Consider the following 16,470-nt stretch of genomic DNA (forward strand, 5'->3'; position numbering starts at 1 on the left):
AAGAGATAAGAATACAAATGCATTGACCAGCCCTAACCAGAAGGCTTCCCAGGGAGCTTGGGTCCCGAAGATGAACACAGCCGAGGAGAAGAAAGGATTTCCAGCAAGGGGGAGAGCACAAGCAAAGGGGTGGCAGTGGGGCAGGCAGGGTCATGGTGGAGTTTGGGGAACAAAGAGAGAGATGACCCCTGGACTTGCCAGCCTCTGGGCCCTTGCTCAGCCATTCCCATTTCCCATTTTACCAGCCCAAATCCCAGCTGTCCGGACTCAGAACCAGAGGCCATAGCCTTCAGGCCAGTGTCTTCATTTCACAGATGCAGAAGCAGGCCCAGAGGAGAACACACACGCACGGCTGGTCATTGGCTTCATTACTTCTCTCACTCCACACTTCTCTACAGAGCCTCCCAACCCCTCCCCTCCCCTGTGCCTGGTGCTGGGGACACAGAGGTGTCAGCCTCCAACCCTGCCCTGAGGCATGCAAGGCCTGGTGGCACAAAACAAGCCACGAGGCCTGAAACATGATCCAGACCACCCATTTCTTCCTCCAGGGCAGTTGCCATACCCCACAGCCCCTTACTGCCTATTCCACTTCCCTGCTTCCCTATCAGGCCTCTCATTCATTCTTCATTTGCACATCCCACATGTATTTATTGGGCATCTACTTTGTGCGGGGCAATGTTCCAGGCACAGGGAACACAGCTGTGCAGAAGACAGACCCCTTCCTCAGTGGGGAAGTCAGACAATGAACAGAACACATAACTATATAATGGGATGTCAGCGGAGGTAAGTGCTGTGCTGTGAAGAAAAATAAAGCAGGGTAAAGGGCTAGAGGGGAGGGAAGCTGGTGTTTTAGGTAAGGCTGTCAGGCAGGCTCTTAGAGGAGGTGACTCTGGGACCCCAAGGAAATGAGGAAGCATGTGTTACAAGGATGGGGGAGAAGGGAAGGGGGGTGGGGCCTGAAGGCAGGCCCCTCCTTGATGGCTCTGTGGACGGAGGCTAGTGTGACTGCAGGGGGATGTCCTTGGCCATTTAGCTAGTTGGGAAATCTCAGCACTCTCCCTCTATTTGCATCTCCCAGGTCCTTAGACATGGGCCATGGGGCCTGAGGTCTGGGAAGGGCCTTTAGCTGCCTCTCACCTAGATCTTCCTCTCTCAGTGGAGGCCAGCACGCGGATGGATGCCCACTGGACCTTGGCCTTCATCAGGAGCATGTGCCCAGCTGACCTCATACCTCTCCACCCCTCAACACCCTCATACCTAGTTAACACTCGGAGCGAGACCCCATCGTACAGCTGAGGAAACAGGCTCAGAGCCTTTCTCAACGTCCTGCACTGCGCCAGGTGGAGGAGTCTGGGGGCAGGAAGGGCTCTGCCACCGTCCCCCCATGAGACCTCTTTATGGCGGAGGCTGACCTCTTTCTGGGTTCTGAAGAGGAAGTTCCCAGGGGAAACCGGTCCTGACAACTTGACTGAGGAGAAAAGGAGGGTGGCAATGGGGAGGGCAGGGGACAAAGTTAGTCTCTCGCGGGGCGAGGCGGGGCGGGGGCGGGGGGTACGGCCCGGAAGGGGCGATGGGAGGGGCTCAGAGACGCCAAACTGCCCGAGGGGGTGCAGGGGACGAGGTAGGTCTTGGGGACGGCCTTGGGGGGAGGGCCTGAAGAAAGTGGGCGCCGGGGTGGAGGGGCCGGCGAAGGTCGAGGCGGGATCCCGAGAGCCATTTGAGGAAGAGCTTGGCCGGAGTCGGAGGTCACCTGAGGCTAGACGCTTGGCGGGGCGGGGCCGGAGCGGACCAGGCATTGGAGGGTGGGGAAGGGAGCCAGCCCGGTAGGTCCGGGTCCGGAGGTCAAAGGAGGGCGGCCTGGGGCGTGGCCTTGGGCGGGTCTGGGGTGGGGCCTTGCGTGCCAGGGGCGGGGTCTAGGTGACAGGGGCGGGGCCTGGAGGGCGGTGGCGGGACCTGGATGGCTGGGGTGTGGCCTGAGGGCGGGCAGGGGCGGGGCGGGCAGCTACCGGGGGCGGGGCCGGGCGAGGCGGGGCGGGGCAGGCGGCGGCCTGGAGGCGGGCGGGCTGTGTCGGCGACGCGGAGGTGAGCTCGCCTCACTGGGCTCGGCAGGAGGCGGAGGCGGCGGCGGAGGCGGAGGCGGCGGCGGCAGCGACGCGCACAAAGGCGGATTGTGGCTTCACTGGTGCTCGCGGCGGGCGGCGCCGGGGCGGGGGCGGCGGGGCGCGCCGGGGGCCCCCGCAGGCGCGGCGCGGGCGATGAGCCGGGGCCCGGCATGGCTTCCGCGCGGCCGCCGGGCCGGGCCTGCGCCTCGGCGCCCGCGCCCGCGGGGCTCCGGGCCGGGCCGCCCGCCCTCCCCGCCGCCGCCGCCGCCGCCGCCAGCTCCCCGGAGCCTGCGGGCGGCGCGGAGGCCGAGGAGCGCTCGCTGCAGCACATGCTGCGCGCCATAGCCGAGGAGCGCGGCCGCCTCAGCCTGCGCCGCGAGGTCTGCGGCCTCGGTGAGTGGGGTCGGCCGGGGTCGAGGCCGGGGCCGCCGCGTCGTCGGGATGTGCGCGCCTCTGGGTGTCTCTGCGCGTCTCTGTCTCTGCGTGTGTCTCTGGGGCTCCCTGCGTGTCGCATCCCCCTCACGCCCCCGGCTCCCCGCGTCCGGCTGTTTCCTGTGCCTCCGCGTCTCCGTCTCTGATTTTGGTCCCAAGAGCGGTCCGGCACGCTCTCGTCCCTGTGTGTCTGTCTCCCGGGTCACTCGGCGTCTCCCTCTGTCTGTCCATCCAGGCGTCTGCCCGTCTCCCTCCTTCCCCTCCGTGGCTCCGCCAGGCCTCTTCCTTCTCCAAGAAGCCCTCCCCGGGGCCTCAGTGCCGCTGCAGGGAGTGCGGGCGCTGGATCTGGGGAGACCCGGAGCCCGACATGGCAGGGCCGGGGCCCCGTGGGCTCCGGGCAGACCTCCCTGCCAGCTGCCCCGGCCACCGTCCCACCTCGCCGGGAGGGCAGGTCTCCGGCGTCCTGAAGCCTTTGTTTTCCCGCACCGCTCTCTCTGCACATTGGCTCTAACTGGGGACCTGTTGGACCGTCGCCCCCTGAACCCACCCGCTTGGCAGCGGGAGCGGGGCCGGCCGCCTCTCTGGGTGTGATGCTGCTCTAAGGAGGCCCTAAGTCCTAGATGGGCCGGTGACGTGGGGTGGAGGTGCCCCGTGTGGTTTGCGAGAGCCTGGGGCTCCAGGTGTAGGTGGGGTCTCCGTGAAGTGATGGCTATTGACGATCGTGTTCAGACTAAAGCCCGAGGAGGCCGTTTTCTCTCTGAAAAGACCCCTCCCTTCTTCCTGCGGGAATGACTTCATACCACGTTCTCAGCCACCCCCCAGCCCCACCCTCATCCCCAGTCTGGGCTGGGGCTGTCTGAGGGGGCGACAGCATTTTGTGGAGAAGGGAATGTCAGCCTTGGAGATTCTGCCAGACCCACTCCCTTTCATTCACCATTGGAGAAACTGAGTCCCAAAGAGCCAGCGCATCCCCACCTAAGGTCACAAGGCATTCCAGGCCCCTCAGCAGGCCACACCCTGGAGGCTGGAAGACGAGAGGAAATAAATTTGCGTTCTCCTTTTTGCAGGAGGCAGATTTGGTACAAGATACTCCCCCTCAGCCGGTCTCAGTCCAGCCTGCCCTGGAACAAAGCTTTCCTCAAGCATGGGGGTGGGGGTAGGGTGTCTGCAGGCCGGGGTGGACGAGGACAGAGGTTCTTTGGTCTCTTCTGAAAAGGTGTCACTAATTAGTTTCGAGCAGAAATGGAAGGGTCCTCATTCATTCATTCAGCACATGTTCATTGAGCACCTACTGTGTGCCCGGCTGCATGCCGGCCTGGCAGGCCACCTGTCACCTGGCACAGAGTGTCTGAGAGTGGAGGGGTCGGAGGGACCATTGCTCAGGCCCCTCAGCCCTGTTTGCTCAGCAGCTCCGGGCACCCCTCCTCACTCCCCTGTCAACACGGTCCTACTGTCCTCTGAGCATCTCTCTGCCCTGTTAGACAGTCCCTGCCCCCAGGAGCCTGCACTGCCACCCCCTAAGAACAATAATTTGCTGTAGCACGTGGTATTTCCTGAGCACTCAGTATGTGCCCAGTGCTTTATGGAGGCTCTGTCAATTTGATACTGACCTTGCCAGATATAGGAACATTATCTCCACTTCACCTATGAGGAGCCTGAAGTTCAGAGAGGCCAGAGACTAGCTCAGGGGCAGCCTGCGAGGAAGTTGTATAGCTGGGATTGACCCCTGGTCAGTGTGACCCCAGTGCCTGTCCCCCCAGACGTCCCAACCAGGCCTTGCTGCACCTACTGCGCTGCATCTGGGGAAGGGACCTGCCCGTAGTAGGCCAAGAGCACAGCCTGGTGGTTGCACTATTGCTGTGTCTCCCCTCCTGCCTCTAGTTCCCCCTCACGCACAAGCTTTTCCCGTCTTACCACCCCCAGCCCCTCAGAACTCAGTCCCTGTAGTGCTCTGATGTGCTGCACTTTTATTTCTGCTCTTTTCTGCGCCTGGAAAGCTACCTCCTACTTAACCTGCCCTGCAAGCACGTGCAGGGCTCCTTTCAGGCCTCAGAGCTAATGCTGCCACGGGGGGACCCTTCCTTTGCCCGCTGTCCTGCTGCCTGTGCTCTCTTTGTACCGGGTTCGCGTCCGGTGGACGAACGGACAACTGTGGCACTGTTGGTGGTCTGTGTGGCTGTCTCCCCAGTTAGCAGGTGACCCCCCCCAGGGCATTGCCCAAGTCTGAGCCTCCTCAGTGCCCAGCATGGGGCCCATGCAGAGCAGAGCCCCAGGGCACACTCAGCAAATGAATGAGAGGATTACTTTCTGGACTGGGGAATGAAGGGTGTGGATGGGCAAGGAAGTTGGAAACTTAAAGTCTTAGAAGGGCTCAAGTTGCTGTCTCTTTCGTTTTTCAGATGAGAAATGTGATGTTCAGAGAGGGACAAGCTAAACAGTGACTTCACGCCCAGGGTAGAGTTAGGACAGAATCATTGGCCCGAGCACCCAGGCGTGAGCCCAGAATGCCCTCCCCAAAGCACTTTCACCATGTCGCCTGCTCATCTCCACTTGGCAGCTGGGACAACCTGTTACATTTATGAATTAACTTAAACCTCCCAGATTTTTGTTGTTGTTGTTTAATTAAAACTTAGGTTGTTCAGAACTAACCTCAGGTTGTTTTGAAGGTGGAAGGGAGTCACTGGGGGAGATGCTTGACCCTGGACAATCTGTTGTCATTTCTTTTATTTATTTATTTATTTATTTATTTATTTGGCTGCACCGGGTCTCAGTTGCAGCATGTGGGATCTAGTTCCCTGACCAGGGATTGAACCCGGGCCCCCTGCATTGGGAGCACAGAGTCTTAGCCACTGGACCACCAGGGAAGTCCCTCTTTTTTAAAAAAAATAAATTTATTTATTTATACATTTATTTTTGGCTGCATTGGGTCTTCGTTGCTGTGCGCGGGCTTTAGTTGCGGCGAGCGGGGGCTACTCTTGGTTGCAGTGCGTGGGCTTCTCATTGCGGTGGCTTCTCTTGTTGCGGAGCATGGGCTCTAGGTGCACGGGCTTCAGTAGTTGTGGCACGCGGGCTCAGTAGTTGTGGCTCATGGGCTCTAGAGTGCAGGCTCAGTAGTTGTGGCGCATGGGCTTAGTTGCTCCGCGGCATGTGGGATCTTCCCGAACCAGGGCTTGAACTCGTGTCCCCTGCATTGGCAGGCGGATTCTTAACCACTGCACCACCAGGGAAGTCCCGCTGTTATCATTTGAGTCACAGTGTCTGTCTATGAGATGAGAGAAAGCGACTACCCCCTTCTCCCTGCCCGCATTGTCTCTTGGTTGCATGATGAAAAGTATCTTGGAGATGCAAACCTGATTTTTGAATCTTGTCTACTGTGGCCTCTGCAGTAGAAGCATTTTTTTGAGGACTTGCTCTGTGCCAGGTGGGGGGATCAGCCTTGATCTGTGCTGCATGGGGTGTGGGTGCAGTTGAGTGGGGAGAGAGAGCCAGATACACAGGTGACTTGGCTGAAGTAAAAATCCTGCTGAAAGCAGCCAGGGCTGTGCAGGATTTTGAGCAGGATTTTGGTGTTTTATCCACAGGAAACTGCCTGTGATTCCAGGTAACAGGTGAGCCAGGCTGATGGCCGAGGCGGCCTGAGCAGGGCTCCAGAATCTCTGAGTTGGGAAGAATCAGGTGGTCCAATGCCCAAATGTTGTGTGATGCAGACGTCTGGACCAAACGTGGAGATAGCCTGCCTGACACTTCCTCCTGGGGCTTGGGCCTTCTAATGGGCCCTGGACGTCAGCGCACGCATGCTGTGTGGGCAGGCTCCCTTCAACAGGGGCAGCACGCCCCTGGCGTTTGGTCAAGTCACGTGGACACGACCCGGGTCTGAGTGGCGGAGGGGCACTGTGAGTGGAGGGGCCTTCCCCGTGCTGCTTGTCTTTGGGCCCTGCCTAGGCTGAGCGTTTTATTTGATTTTATTTTTTCAGTTTATTTTACTGTATTGTTTTTTCCCATGGCCGCGGCTGGCTTGCGGAATCTTAGTTCCCTGACCAGGGATTGAACCCGTGCCCGTCCTAACCACTGGACTGCCAGGGAAGTTCCCAAGGCTGAGCATTTTAGAGCTGTTTATTCTTGGGCTTTCGCCCCCTTTTAGGTGGCCTGGGGAATTTTCTCTCTCTTTGGAGTGCTGTGGGACAAAAAGAGTGTTTCACATTCACCATTTCCTTTTATCGTCAAAATAATCCTCTAAGGTAGGTATCATTAAACTGCTCTCTTTGTCCTGGTGAAGAAGCACAGGTTTAGAGGTGAAGTAACATGCCCCAGTCCCATGGCCAGTAAGTGGCAGAATCTGTCTGAGCTCTTAGCAGGGGTGAAGCCCTCACACCTGTCCTCGGGTGCGTGTGGCCTGGCCACCATAGGTGTGCTCAGCTGCCTGGCACGAGGTGGGCTGAGGAAGGGCCCAAGTCGAGGTGTGAGAGGTTGTGAGGGGCACAGAGAAGGGAGCCACCTTGGCCGACCAGGGGGGTTTGTGCAGGCGTGGCCTTTGAGAGGGGGTTAGGGTGGGCAGGACTTGCCTGGAGGAGCAGGGAGGCTTGAAGCCTGGCTGTGGGAGTTGAGGCTGGAGCGGTGTTTGGGGCTCCGAATGCCCGGCTGGGACTTTGGTGTTCGCTTGGCCTGGCCTTTGGCAGCTTGGCGGGTGTTTGAATCGTGGACCAGCCAGCACTGGAGAGGCCGTTAGCACCAGGGATGCTGCTCACGTGCCGTGTGCCAGCCGCGCTGGACCTGCAGCAGCACCTCCTATGGAGGCAGGTTCTGTTATCAGCCCATTTTGAAGATGAGGAAACCAAGCTTCAGAGGGGAAAGTGACTCACCCAAGGTCACGTAGCTGGGAGGTAGCAGAACTGGGCTTCCTGGGGTTCCAGCCGAGGCATGTCAGGTGCCAGTAGCCATCCTGCAGAGAGTTCTGGAGTGAGCCAGAGGAGTACGGGGGAGACTGCCCTCCTGTGAGCCTCGCCTCTGTGCTGAACACCTACACGTGCCAGGCACCTGACATCACCCGGTGAATCGGGAAGAGGACCTTGCACGCTCGGCCCAGCCCTCTGTCTTGCTCGGTGCAGTGTAGCTGGGCGTAGTGGTGGGCGGGGGATGTTCGTGGGAGGTGTGGCTGGAAGGGAAGACCGGGGGCCTAAGCACGCCACCGTTTGGAGTTTCTGGGTCCTTATCTGTAAAGTGGAGACAACAAAGTCTGTAGGGTCATGGAAATTGTCTGAGAAGTGACAGGCACAGCCTCATGCCGCCCCGTGAGGACTGCAGGAGATGCGGCAGGAACAGACCCAGCACAAGCCCTGGCACGGTGTTGACCCTCTATGCTGTTGTTGTTATAAAGGACAGAAACATCTGGCCCAGTGCCCGCACATGGAATTAGCGTTGGATTCAAGCTCTGAAGTTCAGACTGCTTTGCAGTGGCTGGGGCCAGTTTTTCTGGGTTCCCCTGGGGCCCTGGGCCCTCCGTCCCCAAGGCAGGCAGAGCTGGTTCTGGGGCTGCAGCGGGGAGGAAGTGTGGCCGTTTAGAGTGGCAGTGGTGTCTCTTTTCGGTTCCTGCGCCTATTTTTAAGGTCTGTGGGTTCCGGCCTCTATCCGTTTCTGGGGCTGGAGCAACCCGGGCCGCTGCCGGTGTGGTCCTCTCACAGGGCAGGGACTCTGCATCCTTCCAGAGAACGCTGAGGACGCTGGACCTCGCACTCTAAGGAGACTGAGGGTCATGGCTGCAGGGATTCTTGGCAAAGCGAGAGGGCCATCAGCTGTGTTGGCATCCTTGCCCCCTCCCCTGGCCTGGGCGCCAGTGCCCGCTCTGCCCCTGCCCTGAGGCCTCACACAAGCTGTGCCCCCTCCTTGCAGCGCTGGCTCATTTACATCTGCCTCCTTCACTGGGCTGGGCGGGCTCAGGAATACCAGCCGAGCCATGAGGCCACTGCAGAGAAGCCCCGAGCAGGACGCTTGTTAAAAAAAAACAGCATCAAAATCCCCAGACAAATTTTTTCCAATTAAAAAATGTTACATGGGCTTCCCTGGTGGCGCAGTGGTTGAGAGTCCGCCTGCCGATGCAGGGGACACGGGTTCATGCCCCAGTCTGGGAAGATCCCACATGCTGCGGAGCAGCTGGGCCCGTGAGCCATGGCCGCTGAGCCTGCGCATCCGGAGCCTGTGCTCCGCAATGGGAGAGGCCACAGCAGTGAGGGGCCCGTGTACAGCAAAAAAAAAAAAAAAAGTTACATGTACAATATAGGAACTGGAAAATATAAAGAATGGAAAAAAATTACTCATAGTCCCAATCACGCAGTCACACTATTAACTTTGCAGCATTTTGCTTTCCAATCTTTTTAAAGCCCCTTTAAAGAATACTTGATATTCTACGCATAAAGTTTCTTAATCATGCTTTCTCACTTAAAATTCCTAAAACATTTTCAGTGTTGTTCAAACTCTAAACATTATTTAAATGATACAGGATAGTTGAGTGGATGTGCCATAATTTACTTAATCAGTTTTGTCTTGTGGGAAACTTAGCTTGGATCCAGTTTTTCACTCTTATAAATAGCTTGCAACGGGCCTCTTCATTTGTGCGAAGCTTTCTTCATTTGGATGACTTCTTTTGGCTGCCAACCTGGGAGGCCATTTCTTAGAGGCTGCTGTCTGACCCCCAAGGCATGACTAGGACCATAGGTGGATGTGGCAGGTGGCAGACAGATGTTTACCAAACTCACAGAGAACTTTCTGTTATTTATTTATTTAAATTTTTGGCTGTGTCGGGTCTTAGTTGCGACATGCGGGATCCTCTGCTGCAGCGCGTGGGCTTCTCTCTAGTTGTGGCGTGTGGGCTCAGTAGTTGCAGCGCCCGGGCTCTGTAGTTGCGGCACGTGGCCTCAGTAGTTGTGGCGCGTGAGCTTAGTTGTCCCACGGCCTGTGGGATCTTAGCTGCCTGACCGGGGATCGAACCTGCATCCCCTGCATTGGAAGGCGTATTCTTAACGACTGGACTATCATGGAAGTGCCATGGAAAACTTTCTGAATCATTGGCATTGGTACAAACAGGAAGAAAGGTGAGTGGCGGGTGACGGCTTCCTGGCACCCAGGTGTGCCAGCTGCTGAGAGAGGATCCAGCCTCAGACGGGGCTTGGGGCCGGGTGCCCGCTGGTTGGTGATTCTCCAGGCCTGTCTTCTCGCTGGGACTCCAGGCTTGCCTGCTGAGCGGGGGAGGCAGGGGTCCTTTGTCCTGCAGCTGGGGGCGGGGAGGCCTGGGAACTGAGTGGCCCGGGCTGCTCCTCCCTCCAAGACCCTCTCACTTCCAGCTCTGGGCGGCCCCTGCCCGCCCAGCCTCGGGGACAGCAGACGGTGGCCCCCGCATCAGCACGGGTGCCAGGCTGCCTGTGCCCAGGCCCTGTGGGTGCAGTGCAGGCCTTGGTCCTGGCTCTTACCCTCCGGGGGCTAGCGTGGGCGGGGAGACAGTGCTGGGTGTGATCGGCAGCCCTCCAGTCTGTCCTCTTGCTGCTGCTGCGCGGCTTTGGGCCAGGTGTTCTTCCGAGAGCGGGCCTGACGTCCCTCTGCCTGACGTCGCGCCCTCCTGGCGTCGGGGCTGATCTGGCAGCTTGTTCCCCACCTCCTGGTTTTGGCTTGGGCAGCAGAACATCCTCAGGGTCACAGCCATCCTGGGGGAGCCGAGATGGACAAGAAAGATACAGAATTCAACCAGCCTGTCACTGTTGCTGTGCAGACAGGTAGGTGAAGCTCAGAGAGGGCCCTGGCAGACTGAGCACCAGAGCCAGAATGCCTGATGGGCCCTCCCGCCTGTTGTCTCGGTTCAGGTAAAGAGATCGAGGCCCGCTGGGGGCAGGGCAGGGTGTCCTTACTTTCCATGTGCGGTGACCGGGCCAGGGTGTCGGGGGGAGAGAAGCACAAGGAGGCCCCTCAGGGCCCAGCTGGCTGCAGCAGGAGCTGAGAGGTAGTTGGTGAACCTGCAGACGAGGGGTCAGGGTGTCTGGGGGCCGAGGTAGGGGCTGCCCAGCGTGGGGAGGACCCTCTGCACGGTCCAGGCCGTGCAGGATGAGCATCAGCTCACTTGGGAGGGACCACCTTTTTAATATTTACTTATTTATTTTTATTTATTTGGCTGCGCCGGGCCTCAGTTGTGGCATGTGGGATCTCTTTTAGTTGCGGCATGCGGGCTTCTTAGTTGCGGCATGCGGGATCTAGTTCCCTGACCAGGGATCGAACCCGGGTCCCCTGCATAGGGAGTGCGGAGTCTTAACCACTGGACCACCAGGGAAGTCCCTAAAAAGGGAGTCTTGTGTTTGATGGGATACAAAACAAATACCCGGTTAGCCTGAGTCTTTTAAAGCAGCGGTCCCCAACCTTTTTGTCACCAGGGACTGGTTTCGTGGAAGACAGTTTTTCCATGGACCAGAGTGTGTGTGGGGAGATGGTTTGGGGATGATTCAAGCACATTACATTTATTGTGCACTTTATTTCTATTATTATGACATTGTAATATATGATGAAATCATTATACAACTCACCATAATGCAGAATCAGTGGGAGCCCTGAGCTTGTTTTCACTTGCCACTCACTGAGAGGGTTTTGATATGAGTCTGCAAGCAACTGATTTATTATGGTCTCTGTGCAGTCACACCTCTCTGCTAATGATAAGACGTATTTGCAGCCACTCCCCGGAGCTCCCCCGCAGATCACCAGGCATTAGATTCACATAAGGAGCGAGCAACCTAGGTCCCTCACGTACAACCTAGGTCCCTCATGTACAACCTAGGTCCCTCACGTACAACCTAGGTCCCTCACACGTACAACCTAGGTCCTTCACACGTACAACCTAGGTCCCTCACGTACAACCTAGGTCCCTCACACATACAACCTAGGTCCCTCACGTACAACCTAGGTCCCTCACACGTACAACCTAGGTCCCTCACACGTACAACCTAGGTCCTTCACACGTACAACCTAGGTCCCTCACGTACAACCTAGGTCCCTCACACGTACAACCTAGGTCCCTCACACGTACAACCTAGGTCCCTCACACGCACAGTTCACGGTAGGGGTCGCGCTCCTTCGAGAAGCTGATGCTGCCCTTGATCTGACAGGAGGCGGAGCTCAGGCGGTAATGCGAGCGATGGGGAGCGGCTGTCAATACAGATGGGGCTTCGCTCACCCGCCGCTCACCTCCTGCTGTGCGGCCCGGTTCCTAACAGGCCACGGACCGGCAGCAGTCCGTGGCCCAGGGGTTGGGACCCCTGTTTTAAAGGATATGTTCTTTGCCTCCCTTGAATGATCAGTGGATATGTGAGAAATGTCTCTTGGCAAAGTGAAAAGGAGAGGGGCTTAATTTTTAGTCCCGTAGTTGGAGGTGCTGTCGCTGTTTATCTTTAGCATAAAAAGCCTTTGGTTTGGGACGTGCTTTGACTCTAGACTGTCTACACTTGGGACAACACTTAACGACAGAACAAATGAGAAAAGCAGAGCACAAACCGCTCTTTACGAGGAACGTGTACTACCAAGATCAGCAGGGAAAAGCCCGACTTCTACAAAGGGCTCTACCGCGTCCGAACTGGTGCTCACAGCTGCTGAGTGGAATCCTGCGCGGGTCTTGTCCCTGTTTACAGAGGGGGATGGAGGCTCAGAGTGACGGGGACCTCGAGTGAGGCGGGCCTGGGCTTCTGCCTTCTCGTTCTTTCTGGAACGTTGCTCACGGGCACCATTGCAGCCGCACCACCACCCAAGACCCTCGTGCCAGTTGATTGCTCACCTCTCCCGCGACCTCCACCCCTCTTTCAGTACATTTTTAGGTAACCGTAGTCACTGTTGCCTCCCTCGTGCAGGCCGTAGTGACTGAGCGCCCGGGGATGCAGAGCTGGACTGGGCTTGGCCCTGCTTCCCGGGGCTGAGAGCCTCCCCGGGAGATGGTAGGGGCAGGTGGGTAGAGGGTAACCGATCATGCTGCCCCCTGACCCCGCCCACACCCATCACAGACCAGCCCAGACACTCCCTGGACCAGCCCCCACTGCTGACTGCCCTCGGACACCCGTCTCCCCAGAGTGTGTCACCTCGAGCTCAGCCTGACCAAGACTGGGCAAGGGTCAGCCCTTCTTCACCTGCCCCTCCAGCTGTGGCCGAGTTCTGTCTGCCCTGAGCCATCCCTCACCCCAACCTGGGTCACCTGTGGGCTGGACTACACCAGCCCCCGCGCCTGGTCCTCTGTCCCACCACGGCTACCACTCCCGGCTGTCATACTCTGCTGCTTACACCCCTAAAAACCTCTGAGGCCTACAAGTCAGAGTTCAAGATCCTTCGCGACCTGGCCCTGCTGACAGCTAAGCCCCAGCCGTGCGAGTCTTCTCGGGGGGCTCCTCCACACTTTGCCACTCTGTCGCCGCATCTGTCAGGGGAGCCTCACCTCTCAGTTTTCGGCTCAAGGGCCCGTCTGGCCCTTTCCTGACCCCTTGAGAGGATCAGCTGGGCCCCCCCACCCTTGTTCTTGACGGCACCTGTACCGATTTCTGATATCAGTCCTGTGATGCTGCATAGCCTCCTGTGTGTGACTTCCTCTCCCTCATCCCCTGGGGTCCCCTGCAGGGTCATTGGCACTGGCTCTGCATCCCTTGTGCCAGCTCAGGGTAGGACTGATGGGGCGAGGCCCAGGGAAAGGGGCTGTGAGGGGAGTGTGGGTGGTGAATCGATGGGTTGGTATCTGTTGAGTGAAGGGGGTGGTCATTTCTTGGGGAGGTAGCCCTTGATCGGGGCAGTCCTCACAGGGGGTCCCACCTGGGCAGAGACAGAGCAGGGAAGAAGGCAGAGGAGACTCAGAAATTAATTTTCCCTGAATGCTGTGTCACTTTGGGGAAGTCACTGCAGCTCTCTGGGCCTCCGTTCTCCTGGCAGAGTAGGACTGATTACTGCCCTGAGTCCACCTCGGGCAGAGGTCAGCCTCCAGACCTAGAGCATCAGAGAGTGTCACGGAGGCTGCCTGTGACAGGTGACGGCCCTGGGTCAAGTCCAGGGCACCTGTGGGAGTCTCTGTGGGCAGGGCCCTTCCCCCTTCCAGCTCTCAGTTTCCTCTTAGGGTAAAATAGGGAGAGGAAGGATGACGACCACTGTTCTCAGCCCGTGGTTCTGGGATGTGTGGTCAGCAGTCCACAGGCATTACTGCTTAAAACTGAGCCACTTGAGAAAAGCAGGGCCAGTTACACTGCACCTCAGGGAGGTCAGTGCCACTCTGTGCTCTGATTCAGCGACAACGGAGACGAAATAGGAAGAAGCAGAAGTAGGAAGAATTGCATACGCCACCCTGCAGCCCAGAGATGGGAATAAGAACCCGGTCGTCCCACCACCCAGAGCTACACCGTCACACTCGGGGCTGTAGCTTTCATACCCGCCGAGCCCCCCAGCTCTGCCTGCAGGTCCATCCACAGCATCTGGTGGCTGGTGCTGCCTCGGGTGGTCGCCAAGACTGCGCCCCCTGCCAGGAGGTGGGGGCCTAGCGTTCCAGCTTCCTCCTGACCCGGGGAGGAGGGAGCTGCCCCCCGCGGGGCTCATCAGCTCTTGCTCAGCTCCTGGGAGCCCTCGTCCCGCTCCTGCTCCGCATGGCAAACCCCAAACCCCAAGGAGTCCATTAAGGCCGGAGCTGCTGAGCTGCGCAGGGAGCGGGGATGGCATCATCTCAGGCGGGGCACGTGTCTGGGAGCCTCCCTGCAAGTCCGGCTGCCGCCCCGTTACTGCAGGCCCAGCACTGGGTCGTTCCCATAGCGGCCTGTGGTGAAGGGGGGTGTCACCCCTGCTGGCAGACAAAGAAGATGACACTGAGAGAGGGGAGGGCCCTTGTTCAGCGTCCCAGGTAGTCAATCTGGGTTCTGGGCCCAGCTCTCCTGGACTCGAGGCTGTGGCCTGTCCCTCTCATGCTTGGACATCCATCTCTCCAGGGAGAGGCATTTGGCGCCTTTTTTTTCCATGTGGCTTCGCCCCGGTCTAGTGTATGAAGAAGAACCCCACCCCCTGGTTGTCACAGAGAAGGAAGTCTTAGAAGAAGCGAGAATAAAGGAGGGAAATGAAAGAGGAGGCAGGCTCGGGAGTGGGCGTTCCTGTGGAAGAAGCTACGGCTGGAATTGAGCAAGGGAACCAAGACCCCAGGAGCGAGGAGAAATGAGACAAGCGGCCCCTGGGGGGGGGCGGCGTTGGAGGGACTGCTAGGTGACATTGAAGGTAGAACACCTGAGGGGCAGGTGTCCTTTGGGTCTGCCCAGGGGCCGGGGGCAGGGGGACTTGAATCCTAGCTTCACTCGGTGTGTCGTCAGCTTTGCATCCTGGCACATTGGAAGCGCTTGGTAAACGTCAGCCTGGAGCCCGAAGCCTGCAGGAGTAGGTGCTGGGGCACAGCGGTGAGCAAGACAGTACCTTCCGCCTGGACTCACTGGGTGGGTTGGTCCAGCTGTGCCTGGTCCCCAGCTCTGAGCCTGGTCCGTGGGCCAGGATGGGTGCACCAACATGGCCTGGGGTTGCTGGGTTTCAGCATCTGCTCTGGCGCAGTGGTGGGAACAGGTGGGCTGTGAGCCTCTTGCGGTGCTGGCCAGGCTTCTGGGCTTCTGTCACGCGCCTCGTGCTGCGTGGCGTGGGGGGGTGGGGGCAGGAGGAGGTGGAACAGGGACCGGGGCAACAGGAGGTGGAACAGTGACCAGGGCAGTGATCAGGGCTGTGACCAGGCGATCGCAGCCGAGGAAGGTGGTGAGGGCGGGCGGGAGGTGGGAGCTGCGGTGGCTGGGTGGCGGCTCCTGTCGGGGCTGGGGCACCTTGTGTGGGTGTCCACCGAAGACCCCTCAGGAGAACGGCACCTCGTCTTGGAGGCCCGTTTATGTGTCAGAGCAAAGCAGTGAGTCAGGAGTTTGAATAAGGCCACGTCAGTGACGAGCTCCTAGGAGATGGGAATTTGAATGTGGAGCTCCTGTTTTGGCCTGATAACTGCTTAGGCAAGATCGAAGCCCCCTGGGAAGAGTTGGTGGGGAGCGAAGTGGCCGCAGTCCTATGATGGTGGCCGCAGGGCTGCAGGGGTTTGCAGGCATTGCTGTTCTGGAGAATGCAGGGGATTGCTTTTGGGAACTGTGGGCCGTGGGAACTGAAGCCCCACCCTTGAAAGTGACCTTGAGATCGGGGTCCGGGTTTGTTTTCTCACTGCACCTGGGGCCTCAGGTGATGCCCGGCACGGGGCAGGCTCAGAGTGGGTGCTGAACCTGACTTGGATTCCAGTGCCAACTCCCATTGTGATCTTGCTGGGTAACCGGGACCGAGGGCCTCATGGGGTGACCTGAAGGCAGTAGGAGCACTTTAAGGGTTTCGCAACATTGCGCATATTGTGAGAAGGGACAGTGGCTTCGGGTTTCAAAGCTTCCGTGGTGCTGTCTGAGTAAACTGGAAAACCGGAGTGCAGTCACGTGGTTATTTGTTCAACATTCACAGACTCCCCGCTGTGGGCCCTGCCCTATGGTGGGTACCTGGTCACCCTGCCAGTGAGGTGCCTTGTCATGGTGGGAAGGGACACATGAGTGTGTTCGTGTGACAGGCTTAGAAGGCAGCTCTGGGCTGTGGTCTGGCTCTGCCACGTGCCAGCAGTGCGACATCAGATAAGTGAATCAAACCTTGAGCCTCGATTTCCTCATCAGTTAAATGAAGGTAGTAACATTATCTCACAGGGTCTTTGTGAAGATCAAATGAGGTAAAGTGGCTCAGGTGGGTCAGGGGAGGTGCGTGGGGCGGGTGGTGGGAACAGGCCCCAGGGACGTGATGGCCAAGCTGACTTGCACAGGCCGGGTTGGGACGGGCCTAGGGCCCTGTGGTGTGGCCCAGGAAGACTCCATGGTGAGGGGCGTGGTGGCCTGAGGACGCGCAGGGTGTTTGGTTA

The 16,470-nt window shown here is 58.5% G+C and overlaps 1 protein-coding gene across 1 annotated transcript in view; it reads left to right on the forward strand.

Moving 5' to 3' along the window:
* Window positions 1-2,358: 2,358 nt before the first annotated feature.
* The window catches only part of KIAA0930 (KIAA0930 ortholog), a 40,269-nt gene continuing 26,157 nt past the window's right edge, over window positions 2,359-16,470 (forward strand). The window contains exon 1 of the mRNA XM_060112030.1: window positions 2,359-2,495. Coding sequence (XP_059968013.1) covers window positions 2,432-2,495 — 64 coding nt within the window. The 5' untranslated portion in view covers window positions 2,359-2,431. The remainder of the gene's footprint in view (window positions 2,496-16,470) is intronic.

The sequence above is a fragment of the Mesoplodon densirostris genome, chromosome 11 (assembly GCF_025265405.1).
Source record: "Mesoplodon densirostris isolate mMesDen1 chromosome 11, mMesDen1 primary haplotype, whole genome shotgun sequence".
Taxonomy (NCBI): Eukaryota; Metazoa; Chordata; class Mammalia; order Artiodactyla; family Ziphiidae; genus Mesoplodon; species Mesoplodon densirostris.